This window comes from Xyrauchen texanus, chromosome 44 (assembly GCF_025860055.1).
Source record: "Xyrauchen texanus isolate HMW12.3.18 chromosome 44, RBS_HiC_50CHRs, whole genome shotgun sequence".
Classification (NCBI taxonomy): Eukaryota; Metazoa; Chordata; class Actinopteri; order Cypriniformes; family Catostomidae; genus Xyrauchen; species Xyrauchen texanus.
Genome location: NC_068319.1, coordinates 8529762 through 8545672, shown reverse-complemented (window position 1 = coordinate 8545672; position 15911 = coordinate 8529762). Strand labels below are relative to the sequence as shown.

General features: G+C 38.0%; 1 protein-coding gene across 4 annotated transcripts in view; it reads left to right on the top strand.

Moving 5' to 3' along the window:
* The window catches only part of msi2a (musashi RNA-binding protein 2a), a 237436-nt gene that overhangs the window by 202745 nt on the left and 18780 nt on the right, over positions 1-15911 (top strand). For 3 of the 4 annotated variants that reach the window (XM_052117178.1, XM_052117177.1, XM_052117180.1), the window contains one exon: positions 13960-14079. In XM_052117178.1, coding sequence (XP_051973138.1) covers positions 13960-14079 — 120 coding nt within the window. The remainder of the gene's footprint in view (positions 1-13959; positions 14080-15911) is intronic. The other variant, XM_052117179.1, reaches the window with a different exon arrangement.

The window sequence follows — 15911 nt, the reverse complement described above, 5'->3', positions numbered from 1 at the left end:
CACATTCTGTTGGTAGTTGCCTTACCTAGTTGCCTAAAGTCTACATTCCAAAAGTAATGAAGCGATAACTCTCTTGAATATCAATGCATTAATAAAGAGTGTTTTTCCATGCATATTTAGAGGCTGTGAAGCCATTTAGCTTGAGCCACCATCACCATCACCAGCCACCGAGCTGCTCTAAATTAATTTCAAACGTGAATCCAATTCAACCTGCTTTGCATATGGCGCTCGCATTCAAACTCGCTTTTCGTCTGAAATCGGACGAGTGAGTGACACTGTCACTGATAAACTTAGTTTATTTTCCCCTCTTACAACTGTACTGACCATATTGATGATGGAAAGATACAAGAAAAACCTAGAATAGGAAGATATGCTTTTTTACTTTGTTCATAAGTACTTAATTAGCACTCTGCTTATGTTAGGCAAAAGTCAGGTTTTATTCAAGCCTATATACAGTATATACTACATATATTAGTATACGGACGGATGGATGGATGGACGGATGGATGGATATTCCAAAGTGTAATAAAAATATAATATGCCTGAAAACGAAAATCCTGGAGACACAGGGTAAAGATTTTCATTTCGGTGCATCACTAGTAACAATCGCACTCATAATATTAGTATCAAATTCAATATGTTGATCAAAATATATTGATGGTACTGTTGTGTTAAATGTCTGGTACATTATCAGTAGACTTTGAGTTATGAGGCAAACAAAAAAAAATAAATTGTACAGCTGCTCCCGGTCTTCCCCTAGACTAGATATAAACACTGAAACATTGCAACAGTGAGCGACTCACACACATAGATCTTAAAGACAGTAATTCTCTCTAACATTTGAAGTCAATCTGAATCCTTCTGAGAGCATCAATGGAGTCACTGACAAAACGTGGTGATCTCTCTCATTCTCTCTCTCTCTGCTGTCATTATGGAAATCCGCCATCTGGAAGGAGAGTTTTGGAGAGCCGTAGTGCCCCTCTTCTTTTTTTAATGCTTTTCATTGTCTTTTCTCATCTTGTCTGTGCATTGCATTTTGAGTGCAAAGTTTAAGGTTCTTTATGCACACACACATAATGAAGACCTCAAAATTACACATGTCTTTTCTTTGTGGTTGATAAGTATAAAGAAAATAAATATGTAATTGTCTAATGTGTCCAATTTTTTTATTTTCTTTTACCAAAATCACTTGAATGAACTTTGTCATAATTTATATATATATATAAATTTATATTGATATATATATAATATATATCAATATCACTGTGATTACATATGGCACCTCATGTCTGTGGCTGAATCACAGCAGTGCTGATGTACGGCCATATCGCACTGTTGCTTGTGTGATATTGCTTATATATACACTCACCTAAAGGATTATTAGGAACACCTGTTCAATTTCTCATTAATGCAATTATCTAATCAACCAATCACATGGCAGTTGCTTCAATGCATTTAGGGGTGTGGTCCTGGTCAAAACAATCTCCTGAACTCCAAACTGAATGTCAGAATGGGAAAGAAAGGTGATTTAAGCAATTTTGAGCGTGGCATGGTTGTTGGTGCCAGACGGGCCGGTCTGAGTATTTCACAATCTGCTCAGTTACTGTGATTTTCACGCACAACCATTTCTAGGGTTTACAAAGAATGGTGTGAAAAAGGAAAAACATCCAGTATGCGGCAGTCCTGTGGGCGAAAATGCCTTGTTGATGCTAGAGGTCAGAGGAGAATGGGCCGACTGATTCAAGCTGATAGAAAAGAAACTTTGCCTGAAATAACCACTCGTTACAACCGAGGTATGCAGCAAAGCATTTGTGAAGCCACAACACGCACAACCTTGAGGCGGATGGGCTACAACAGCGAAGACCCCACGGTACCACTCATCTCCACTACAAATAGGAAAAAGAGGCTACAATTTGCAAGAGCTCACCAAAATTGGACAGTTGAAGACTGGAAAAATGTTGCCTGGTCTGATGAGTCTCGATTTCTGTTGAGACATTCAGATGGTAGAGTCAGAATTTGGCGTAAACAGAATGAGAACATGGATCCATCATGCCTTGTTACCACTGTGCAGGCTGGTGGTGGTGGTGTAATGGTGTGGGGGATGTTTTCTTGGCACACTTTAGGACCCTTAGTGCCAATTTGGCATCGTTTAAATGCCACGGCCTACCTGAGCATTGTTTCTGACCATGTCCATCCCTTTATGGCCACCATGTACCCATCCTCTGATGGCTACTTCCAGCAGGATAATGCACCATGTCACAAAGCTTGAATCATTTCAAATTGGTTTCTTGAACATGACAATGAGTTCACTGTACTAAAATGGCCCCCACAGTCACCAGATCTCAACCCAATAGAGCATCTTTGGGATGTGGTGGAACGGGAGCTTCGTGCCCTGGATGTGCATCCCACAAATCTCCATCAACTGCAAGATGCTATCCTATCAATATGGGCCAACATTTCTAAAGAATGCTTTCAGCACCTTGTTGAATCAATGCCACGTAGAATTAAGGCAGTTCTGAAGGCGAAAGGGGGTCGAACACAGTGTTAGTATGGTGTTCCTAATAATCCTTTAGGTGAGTGTATATATATACACACACACACAGACACACACACACACACACACACACACACACACACACAGTACTTAGCTGTGATGAACCTTAATGCTGTAGTTGTTAGTTTAAAGACATTTTAAGCTATTTCCTAGCTTTCCTAGTAGTCGTAATACGAGTGATCACGGAAGTGCTGTTGAATATGTACACTGAGTGATGCTGACTCACTTAACCAAATGGCTCATATTACACACAAAAATGGTCTTTTGCCTCCATCTGCTGGCTAAAATACGTAATGTCACAAAATTAAATGTAAAGAGACATATCTCTAAACACATATGCACTGCTCTTACACTTTAGTTTAGAACAGCAGGAACATAAGCGGAGTAATACACACAGTGAATAGTATGAGTGATGATGGTGTGAGACCATCAGTATATATGGTACGTCTCTCGTCCAATCAGATTTATATATATATATATATATATATATATATATATATATATATATATATATATATATATATATATATATATAAACTTTATATATATAGTAGTAACTTTGAGCTCCATTGCTTTTATTCCTGTCTCCTTGGTAGCTCCACTGATTGTGGTGGGAAAAGTGCTTCACTAGGAATTTGGCAATTAAATACTAAATCACAGTGACTTCTGCAGAGACTAATGGTATCGCTTAACAACCTCGAAGCAAAGTTAAGATTAGATATAACTTTACACCGATAAGGTTAGAAAGTGATTTTATCACACTAAAATCTTTTAACATGTACACTGGCGGCCAAAAGTTTGGAATAATGTACAGATTTTGCTGTTTCGAAAGGAAATTGGTACTTTAATTCACCAAAGTGGCACTCCATATACACATGATGTAAAAAAAAAACAGCACCATCACTATTTGAAAAAAAAAAAGAGGCATTTTTGATATAATCTAGACAGGCCCCATTTCCATCACTCCAACACCTTATCCTTGAGTAATCATGTGAAATTGCTAATTTGGTATCAACGCAAGTCTTACGGTCAATATTAGGTAATAAATGGGGTGGGTGGGGGCGTCTTTCTCTAGAAACTCGTCAGTCAATAATTGTTTAAAGGAATGAAGGCTATGCAATGCTTTAAATTGACAAAAAACTGAAGATTTCATACAAAGGACAACTGGTTCTAACAAGAAAGAGATGGGGAAGGCCAGATGTACAAAGAAACAAGAAGATATGTACATCAGTGTCCCTAGTTTGAGAAATAGATGCCTCCCATGTCCTCAGCTGACAGCTTCATTGAATTCTACCCGCTCAACACCAGTTTCATGTACATCAGTAAAGAGACGACTCAGTTATGCAGGCCTTATGGGAAGAATTACAAAGCAAAAGCCACTTTTAAACAAAAAGGAATGGTTAGAGTGGGCAAAGAAACACACACATTGGCCACAGCTAATTGGAAAAGAGTGTTATGGATCTTAACCCCATTGAGCTTTTGTGGAATCAGCTAGAATGTAAAGTGCGTGAGAAGTCCCCGACAAGACAGCCACATCTGTAGTGCTACAGAAAGCATCTGGACAAACTGACAGCTAGAATGCCAATGATCTGCAAAGCTGTCATTGCTGCACATGGAGGATTTTTTGATGAGAACTCTATGAAGTTCTGACATTTAAAAAAAAAAATTTGAAACAGAAAAATTTGTTATCACGTTATTAATGTCTTGTATTAATGCCACTTTGGTGAATAGAAGGACCTAAGAGCAAAATCTGTATATTACTCCAAACTTTTGGCCGCCACTGTATAATCTTTGCATCTTGAGGCTATACTTTTAAAACAATGTGTATTTTAACGTTTATCGACTGGCCCCATTCACTTCCAATTTAAGTGCCTTACTGTAATTGCAATTTTTGCTTCTTTTTTTATTATTATATGAGAGGTCGAAATAATTGTGATCTTTACAGTATAAACATTATGCCACAAATGCTAATAATCAATCATAACTCTTATTGAAACGTAACATTCCTTTAAAACACAGCTAAGCAACTGATAGTCCCAACGTCTTCCAGTTATTTCCAAGCTGTCTTGAGATGTTAGTTTTTTCCAAAGCCTAAAGATGTTTCCTAAGTGTTTGGTGAAGGCTATTAAAATGCATAACAAAAAGTGTTTACATGGGTAATAATGAGGTGGCTGGGCTAATTAATGCTAAGTGCTTCTGGCTAACAAGACAGGCTGCTCGTTAAGAGGGCGGAGTAATTTCTGCTGACACCCTGAGCTCAGTGGATCAAGCTTCAGGATCTATACCTATAATGACTCCTTATCAAACCTGGATGACAGCTGATCTCAGTTCTGTCATATTCAGCCTATTTAGTTATTTTACCTACCAGTGGAATTAAATATATTATACACAAATAGATCCTAAGATATTTCCCAAAATCCCATCATGTGGGAATGTTCAGAATGGCTACCTACTGTTTTTGGAATGAAAAGAGCATGCGGTATGTAGGCCTACACTGTGCACAGTATGTGAATTATCTGTATTCATGGAATACCTAAATGATCTACTACATTTGCCAAAATGTGCAGTATATGACCAGAGCACACTGTTTGAAATACTGCATCCCACAATGCCTTCCAATGACCTTTAAAATCAAATGTTGCTCATGAACTGAAAGCGCTATCAACATTACAACCGTGGCCAATAGAGCTGTTGGAAAAAATAATTTTAGCGATGCATCACGATTCATACTCAAACGATTCTGAATCGATTCTCAAAAGAATCAGTATCTATTCAGAGTTCAAAGACCATAGACAGATGTAGAAACAAAGACGTGAGTTAAGTGCATACACTAAAGTCAATTGCACAAACACGACTTTTTGTATCAAACACATGACCATTTGTGCCCAAATGAAACTACAATCCCGGAATGTTTTCACAAACCTACGGACATAGCAACGGGAGAGTTTATTCGTGTTAAGAAGCTAACAAACAACATGAAAGATGAGCTCGCACCCATAATTGCATTGATTTGCACACAACGGGGAAAACAGAAGAAAATAGTGAAGAGGCAGCGGTTCGGGAGATGTTGGTGATGTTTTCATTTAATTATTTTTTTCTCCTACTCGCAAAGTAAACAGATGGATCAGTGGAACGCTTGATATATTTCTGAAAAAAAAAAAATGAGATACTCTTTTAAACTGTTGAACCATTTATTTAATCTTGTGGTTGTTCCATGTTTTGTTCACAACTCATACTGAATGTAAAAGGCCAGTTTATGTAATGTGACTCGTTCTGATTTTTAAAACAGCTGTTAAATAAAATGCTGAAAGGGAAAAAATAGAGAGTAAAGATTTTTTTTGGAGAAACTGAAAAAATAAAGATATTAAAGGACAAGCTGCATCGTGATGCATCCAGATTCGTTTTGTAATCGAATCATTACCCTTTGCATTGTAATCGAATCGTGAGGGCAGTGTAGATTCACACCTTTAGTGGCCAAAAGTATTGGCAGTGGCATATATTTTGTATTTTGCAATGTTTGCTGCTTCAGTATTTGTATTTGATAATTGTTTCACATGTTTCTACGGTTTAATGGAAAACAATTTCATGAGTTTTAAAGGCTTTTATTGGCAAAAACATTCAATATATGCAAAAAGTCAATATTTTCAGTTGTTCTTCATAACCTCTGCAATTTGCTCTGGCATGCTGGATATCAGCTTCTGAGCCAAATTCTGACTGATGGCGATCCATTCTTACCTTATTAGTGCTCGGAGTTGATCAGTTAATGGATGGGGATTATTAGGAGGCCCTGATTGATAAGGGCCAATGAGGGGAATTTGGCCTGGGCTCTGGGGTTATATCCCTACTCTTTTCAAGAAGTGTCCTGGGATTTTTAATGACCACAGAGAGTTAGGACCTTGTTTTAACATCTCATCCAAAGGATGGGCTGTAGTACACTCATCTAAAATCATCATTGATGAATGGACTGAGAGGTTGAAAGAAATCATCGACCTGAAAAGACTTCCATTAGAAACAGGCCAAGCGCTTCCACTCTTTTGTGGCTGGATGGGAAATGGTTTATATTTGGCAACAAAGTTTAGGCTGCTTGATCGCTCTCCGACACACAAGGTCGAACGACATGGAGATTACGGATGTGTGGCACAACTAATTTCACTGACATTTAAATTAACATTTTGGAGTCGATTAGTCTAAAAAGTAAGAAATTCTCAGAAACAGTGTTTTTGTGGCCCATTCCACTGAAAAGGGGCATTTATCTGAGACATGCTTGCCTTGAATTATGATCATTGTACATTAAATATAGAACATGATATGCAATCGCTGAATCAGCGTGAGACAAACTTATATATATATATATATTTTAAACAATTTGAATGAATAGTGCAAGACCAATAGAGCAACTTTAATAGCCTGTTCTTAACAGTATTCAACAAGTAAAATGTATTTAACATATCAAAACAGTCCGGACATTGTTGAAAATATTTAACAGATAAGCCAAATCTATGAGAGAGAAAAAATACACTGCTCTTATTTCACAACATGCATTAGCCTATTATCCAATATGACAGCTGTTCGTTTAAGAATGTTAACTAATAACAGTTATGATGTGCAGTCGGCACATCGTTTCAAATAGACTTCTTGCTCAGCAGTGTAAAAAAAAAAAAAGCCACACCTAGCCTAAAATATTATTTTTCTAGGCTACGTAATCAAAAGCAGACTTTTTTGATTAGCAAAATTTACATCAACATGGTTCGGTGAAAGACGGGACCTTACGCACCTGAAGCCATAATCCTACACTTCAAATAGCCTGCTAGGAAGGAAAGCATGCACAGAATTAGAGACGACTCTAATGTGAATACATCCATAGCGACTTGCAAGCCAACGTTTCGGAAATCCGCTTCCTGCACCACCACTGATTTCTATAGGTACTTAGCTGATCTTGTGCATGTTTATGCGCACGGCACTAGCGAGAGAGGGAAGAAACAGGTGTAGCCTGAGGTGGAATTAAAACTTGTATCCATCTTCTCCAGATATCCTCTTTTTTCTTTCTTTTTTTAATAATATTTGTAATATTAATTATATTCAGAATGTGTAACATTAACATGCCAGTAATTTAAGTGCAGCCTTTGTAATAAAATAAAACCTAACGTAAGTATGTAAAAATGTTGAAGAATTTAATTTGGAAAATATTGCCCGTAATTCCAGTGTCCACTAGCAGCATCAGAACAGTTTAGTCGACTAGTCTCGCACATCCCTAGTGGAGAGATGGTTTTGTTTTACGATTTGATGAGCTGTAGGTAACGAGTGTCATCTCCGTGACATCTGCTTCAGAGCTGTAACTGCGCTATGGCGGCGTAACTATACTTCTGTCCATTACACACACATGATTCATGGCCCATATGTGTCCAAAACTGAACTAATGCTGCAGATTTTAATGCTTTGCCTTTCTCTGGTGAGATTATAGTCTTGATTGGGTTGCGTGGTCTTGGCTGTCCTCCTGCCAGTTAAATGATCTCTCATGCTGTAGGTTGAAGCTTGTGGCTGGTTGGTGATGTTTGAGGGGTTTTGTAATGTACAGGGGTCTTTCTGGAGATTTGTACTCCTGCCTTCATCGTTAAGTTTAATGGTGTATGAAAGAGCTAAAAAAAAAAGATTGAGTCCTTTAATCTGCCTGGCGAAATGACTTTTCATTCCTTAATCAAATGGCAGAAGACTCTTACGATGAAGATTCAGTGCACCAAATGGTTTCATTTTGGGCAAAACCTTTCAACTATGAAGAGCGATTTTAGGCTGGATTCACGGACACCTGTGGCTAAAAACATGCATAATGTTCCTTGCAGGCAAAAAACATGTCAAAACACATGATCACTCATGCTCTGTTGTTTTTAGACTCCACCTGTGCTGACGGATGCCTTAATTCCACTTGTGGTATCTCATGAATAGGTTTTTGGAAAACTACAAAAGACAAACACTTTTAAAGTTGCTGTCGTTCTGAGCTCTTATTATAGCATCTTTTATTTTTCCATTGTTTTTATTTTTCTTGTTATAGTGGGCAACGAAAGAAAGTTCCCTGTTGCTTGATAGGACACAAACTTTGCATTTGCACTAATATGAGAGGTATTTAAAGACTAATTTCAGGATGTATGGCTCATTTCAGCATCTTTTCATTAAGCAGTGTAACTCTAACCAGAGAACAAGCTTTCTTTCCATGTAACTCTCTCACTGCTATGCAGTCTGCTGTTAATCACAGAAGAATAGATAAACATCAACTACGAAAGAAGGGACTAATTCATTGAAAAAAATATAGACATTCACATGGGAGTTCACAAACAAAAGGAACCATGTAGTAAAGAAGGAAAGAGGATAAAAAAGGCTTTTCTATGGTTATAAATGAAGTTTTCATACAATATGTTCTCTCAGATGTGTTAGAAAGCGTATATGTGTAATGCATCAGTTGATGTTCCTCAGGCCTCGTGTTGGATTCAAAATATCATCATTATTCCTCCTCCTGTCTATGACCCTCTTCCTCTCTCTCTTTCATCACCAAGAAGAAAAAATTCAGTCTCTCAGAACCCTTCTGGTTCGCTCCGGGTCCATGTGTGCGGTTTTACGGTGCCCCGGGTGTCCTTGTGCCCTCTCAGTGGGCTTTTTTCTCTCCCATCAGCCTGTTCAGTGGAGCAGATTCAAATAACGCCATAAAACTGTATGCTAAATATTGGTGTTATCTCCTCTGTAAAGAAAAGCCCATGAAATTGATTTAATGCTGCAGCGCTTCTCTCAAGCAGCCTCTCACAGCGGGGAAACAAAACAATGAGCCTCCGAGATCTAATAATTAACCCACCTAATCCGCCAAAGTTAATCTCTCGCAAGAACTTTGTTCCAGCACTAACTTTGGAGCAGGGAGAGGCCACTGGGGGACAGAAGATGCTGTGCAGAGTGAAGAGATGGCGGGAGAGGAAGAAGCACGAATGACTTGTGACACTTTGGTGAAGGACACTTCTGCTCGGCAACAGTGAGCAGCACGAAAGAGAGGCAGCAACACGTGACTGTTATTAGCATTAGCATACTTATTTGTGTTTTGTGAAGAGATTAATGAGCTGAGGAAAGAAACAGGAAATTATTTGCATCATTTAAACTAAAGAGATCACAGAGGTTTGGGATTAACTTTAATCATTCTTCATTTTGATCTTATTTATTTTTACCCCCTTTTTACTGTATTTTCCTTATTTTATTTTTTCAAGCCTACTTTCTCTTGCCATTTGCTAACACACAGTAAGAATTTGTAGTTGAACTGGCACTTTTTTATGGGGTTATTTTTGTTTCATTTTAACATACAAATGGAAAGAGATTTACAAATTATAAATTGTTTCACAAATCAATTGAAACAGATCCACAAATAAATGTGTTTAAAAAAAATTTAATGAATTCACAAATAAAAAGTATGAGATTTATAAATATAAATGTTGGGAGTTTCACAAAAATAAAGTGGCTTTATAAATAAATAAAATGAGATTTGCAAATAATGTTTTTTTTTACAAATATATATTTTTTAACTCCCACAACTCTGTCCATTTGTGAATCGTGCGCATTTATCGGTGGATTGCTTCCTGTGCTTTTGCGGATCGTGACACGCATTTGTAAATTTTTTTAACAAATCTAGCATCATGATCTGCACACAAATCTACAAATAGGTAGACTCCACCCATTGACTACTCAAGCCAATCAGATAACTGCCACATTACTCGGACCAATTGTAGCACATTCTATCTTCAACCAATCACACTTCGTTTTACTATCAAGGCGGGACCGTAGTAACAGCGCTCTCATGAGCATGGAATCAAGCACATACAGATAAGTTCCAAGGCCACAAACTTTTAAAGAAACTGATGCCATCAGAGGAATACTGTGACTTACGGTTCATATTATTTTCTCTCGGTTATAAACGTGTAGTGTCTTGTTAAATGTCGAGAGCTGAAAATTGCTCATTTGTAGATTGTACTGATCATTAGCTTTATAGCTAACCTGGCTGACTGTATGAGTCTGCTATTTAAATTTTAACTTTCTTGACTGAAATATTTGTCAAAAATATTTGTCAAATCCTTTACTCTTTAATGTTACATGGCAGATCCAAACAGACAAACTACCTGACGCTTCAAAAGATCAGTAAAACAGATAGTGTTTTTATAAAACACGAATCATATTAGATGATCTTAAGAGCACAAACCATAAATGAATGCCCTATATTACACAACGTACAAGATCTGCTATGGCATTAATTTGGTTTCACATTATGTTCATGTATATAATAAAAGCATTTGTAAGGTAATATTTATTAGAATTTAGCATTTTTTCACATTTGTGTGAATGTTTTAGGAGGTACTATTACAGGGTCCATTTCTAAAATACAGCATCATGTTCTGACAGTGATAACTGACTCTTTGGTTATTGCCATCTATTTCATATGTTCCCCTGTGTACTGCTGATCAACTTTGAGCACTTGACTCACCTGCTCCAAACCTCATTGGTTCCAGCTCCAATACAGGACACCTTTTAAAATGTGTAATATGAGATTGTAAATTTTTCTGTTATGGCAGATTTCTTTTAAATTACAATGGCATGTCCTGAAATGAAAGTGCAATACAAAATTTTTATAAACTGTAACATTGTCTTTGGGTTGACTTGCTCAAAATGAAAATTCTGTCATTTACTCACACTCTTGTTTTCAAAAAAATCATAAAAAATATTAAGTTTATTCTGTGGAATATGAGAATACATTGTAAAATGTAGATGCTGCTAATGAGGCTGAAATGAAAGTGATCATAATTCCTTCCATAGTTCCTCCCACAGAAAAAAGTCAGCCGTTTGGGTTTGGAACACATGAATGAGTAGAAATGATGACTAATTTAAGCATCTCGTATGACAAAATATTTTTTTGTCATTTAGTTGACAAATCTTTTATTGAGTTCTATAAAGGCATTTTTAGGTAAATAGGTTTTAAAGTGTCTATTTTTTTTGTGTGTTTTTTTTACACATTAAAGCAAGTTTGTTGGCTTAAATATGATTATTTTTTTTTTTGGATACAAATTACAGGTTGTCATGCATGTAACTTCAAAAGACAATACATTTGAGTACATGTATTTGGCCACGGGGTGTGGTCAAGCATCCGTCCAGAGAGAGAGAAAGTGGTAAGGGCGCTTACACCTGAGCTAAATTATTTCTTACACCTGTCTCTAATTCCAGTCTGTTTCTTTAAAAAAAAAACGGCAACCTTGTAGCTTATCTGTATGTGCTTGATTCCATGCTCATGAGAGCACTGTGACTATGGTCCTGCCCTGATAGTAAAACGAAGTGTAACTGGTTGAAGATAGAACGTGTTACGATTGGTTCAAGTAATGTGGCCGTTATCTGATAAGCTGGAGTAGACGATTGAGTGGAGTCCACCTATTTGTAGATTTGTGTGCACATCTTGATGCTAGATTTGTTTCATAATCAACAAAGGCACAGGAAGCGATCCACAAATAAATGGTGGACAGTTGTGTTTGTGAGTTACAAAATATTTTATTTATTTGTGAATTCACTTTACTTTTGTGAAACTCCTTACATTTATTTGTGGATCTAATTTTTCTGCAATTTTTCTGTCAACACTATACGAAGTAAAACAATTTTTTTAAATATATTTTATGTTTAAAATGCAACACATAAATAAACATAAAATAGATGCCAAGCCTCCACTGAAATATTTTGATGAGATGCGATTTTCTGCTTGATGCTTTGCGTCTTGCCTTGTTAGTCTTAGTACACAGTGTAATAGAGGGACAGTCCCTCTGGAGTAACCAAGGGTTATTTGCCTTGCTCAAGGGTGTAATGGTGACCATATATTGCCCTATCTGGGGTTTAAACCTACAACCATTGGGTAACCAACACAAATCTTGATTACTAAACCACATTACCTCCAAAATGGGGGTTAAAAGCTGGTTGGGCTTTGGCGTAGTAATATGCTAAAGATGGGTCTTTACTGCTTTGATGAGCAGCTGTCAAACGCAGATACATGCCTTCATTAAGGTGCAGAGACTGTAATTATTTTTGTTATGGAATAATAGAGCCGTAGATATGCTGGCCTAGTGGATTTCTTTAATTGGCTTCTACAATGATGATGATTTAGTTTGATTATATTGTTTGAACACTGTGAACTCACTGCTGTCATTAAATATGTAGATTATTCAGTGGCCGCGGTTTACCACGAACAAATGACATGCTGTGAATCACAGTGTTATTCAACTGAGTTTGCATTTGTCTTTTGTGTTGTCTTTCAGTATTTAGTTGCATAGAAGTCAACTGAGTCTCCACTGATACATTTTCATCGTTTCATAAGATTCTCTCTAAAATTAGTAATTTCTGCCTTCCATTATGGACCTTAAAGAGAACCACATGTCCTCTAATGGTTCTCGGTGAGATAACAGGCACTCAGTTACAAGCATTTAATCCACCAATCCTGTGCTCTGCTGTAGTGAGTCCTTTAGATGCCCCCTCCCCAGGCCATTTTTACTGCCCGGTCTACCAGCCTGGTCCACTCTCAATATATTCCCACTATACAGATGATCACACTGGCTCTGAGATGAAGAAGCTTGAGCTCCATTAACTCTACTAACTTATGACAGTGGACAGGCATTGTCATCATTTTTGTTAAAGGGATAGTTCCCCCAAATTGAAAATTCTGCCTTTATTTACTCACCCTCATATTTGTCCAGACCTGTGTAACTTTCTTCCTTCCATGAAAGGAGATTTTAGGCAGAATGTAAATCTCAGGCAATGTTCATTTTCAATGCATCTTTTTTCCTGTACAGTGAAAGTGAGGTTATCAGTCAGCCAAACATATGGGTGAACTATTCCTTTAAATCATATAATTTCTATCTCCACTTGTGCTGTTCTGGCAATCAAGTACATTTGTCGTCCCAGTGGACTGACTGCTTTTATAAATATCCAAAATTCTATGCTGCCTGTCTCACATTTAGAGCAGTATTGTTAAAAGACTTTTGTTAAATTGAGTGCAAGTGAAATTTAGTCTGTAGACACTTTCCTGTGAAAAAGCAAGCTGACGGTCCCTCCATGTTCCTGTGCTGTGTGTGATCATGGTGTTGAGAAAGAGAGTGAGAGGTAGAGAGTCCTAAAGGTCTGCTAGCTCAATAAACACGTCTTACCAGCCGCTCTAAACGATTTTATTTGAGTAATTATATATGAGTTCTTTTGATTTATATGTAATTATTTCAACAATGTTGTAGCTTGTCCCCCGTGTGTGTTGCTATAGTCTGAATGGATTTGTTCCCTGCAGCTGTGCTCCGGTTGTGTGGCTGTAAATTTGATTGAGATGAAGAGCACTAGTAAATCATCCTTTTTTTCTCTCTTGGCAGGCTTCCCAGCTACAGCGTATGGGCCCGTGGCGGCAGCAGCAGTGGCAGCAGCGCGAGGTTCAGGTAGGGCCACCCGGGGAAGAGGCGGCTACATGGCGTACCCACAGAACGCAGGGCCAGGTAAACATTCTTTACCGCCTGTGTTCTGAGTGGCCATTGCTCTCCCCAGCCGACCACTTCAAAAACACATACACACAAACACACACACACACAGTCTGTCCTTCATAAATGTTTACGTACTGTATGTTCACTCAAGACTCATGATCATGTGTCTTAATCTGTCATTGCATTTAGTTACTCCTCATCATTCAGTTCAACTTGATGAACAAAGACAAACCTCTCTGCTTTTATGCTAATACCCGATCAGTTGAGGGCACTCCTCAGATCAGATCCAATCCTGAATCTAAACTGTCTAAAATGTCTGTTTCAATGGAAGCCTAGTAAAAGGGATAGCTCACCCAAAAATGAAAAGCGTGGCTTCATTTACTCACCCTCATATTGTTTAAAACCCATATGACTTTTTTTCTGTGGGCAACAAAGTAAGCTGTTAGGCAGAACGTTAGCCTCAGTCACCATTCACTTTAAAAGATGCTCTGCAAGTGAAGAGTCGGGTTGTCATCCTGTCTAACTTCTCCTTTTGAATTCTAAAGAAGAACAAACATCATACAGGGTTGGATCAACATAAGGGTAAGAATTATTGATTATGGCAGAAATTTCATTTTTGGGTGACCTGTTCTTTTTTTTTTTTTTTAAGTGAGAATGACTCTGGAATACATCAGAGAGGGGGTTCTTCTCAGTTTAGCATATAGATATCATCCACTGTCTAAAGTTTTAAGGGGTGCACACAGATTTTAGAGTGCTCAAACATGTAACAAACATGCAGATTGTGAATGTGGATTCTGTCTTTGTATGACCCTGTATGTGTTGGTGGCTGACATCCACATACTGTACACAAGAATTGTATCGTGGGAATGAACATTGTCATGGCACTAGATACCACCACCAACTGACAAATCATCTCGGTGACTTGGTAACACACATTATTTCTTCCTTTGACCATGAAGTTGGAGTTTATTGGCCAAATAAGATTGCACTTACAAGGAATTTGTCTTGGTAAATTGCTGTTATAAATACACTCAATCTGAATTTGTCCTGTAGTGCCCTTTTCCCATGTTTTCTTTGGTAGCGAGAGTTTTAGTGATTCAGATGCATGGTCTCTCTCCTTGGGCCTAACAGAGAGACAGGAGAGACTGCACTACAGGGGCCTTCTCCATGGGAGGCGCACAGCCTTCTGGAAACTGATCTCCCAGGTGCACAAACCTGCAGCGTGTGTGTCCAACTGATGTGCCTTGTCCTTTCCTGTTTTGCTGAGACATCTCCCTCTGAATCTGTCTGTACCTTCCAGAGCAATGAGATGGTCTTTCAGAGGAGGATCATGAGATACTTCTTGTTTTTCAAGAGGTTGCTGTATGTGGATCAATCCATCCATGATAATTAAGGCAGGAAGGACTCATGTCTCTCTTTTTTGATTCACCTCACCTCACCATCTTCAATCTCTCCTTCATCTGCACATCTTCTATTTCTGTCTCTCCTCTTGTCTTTATCTCTCTCCCTGGTGAGTTGGTAGTTGTTATAAGACGCTAGCAGATCAGTGGAAAGTGACGAGTTTGCTCAGCAGATGAAGTGCAGTGGAGGCAGTTTCCTGTACCCTGGTCTAATGTTGGAGTCGGCTGAAGGTTCAACATTGCTGTATTCTCTTGAATAAGCAGTCCTTTGTCAGGGGTTTTCAATGGCCAGCAGTTGCTGCATTTAACCCCAGCATCCTACTAAATCTGCTGGTCTTTTGTCACTGCATTCAGTAATGTGAAACAAATCAACAAATAGGGTCAGGTACATTCATTATAATTAACAAATAGAAGCATGGAAGTAAAGAAGTGTGTTTTCAGGCCGTA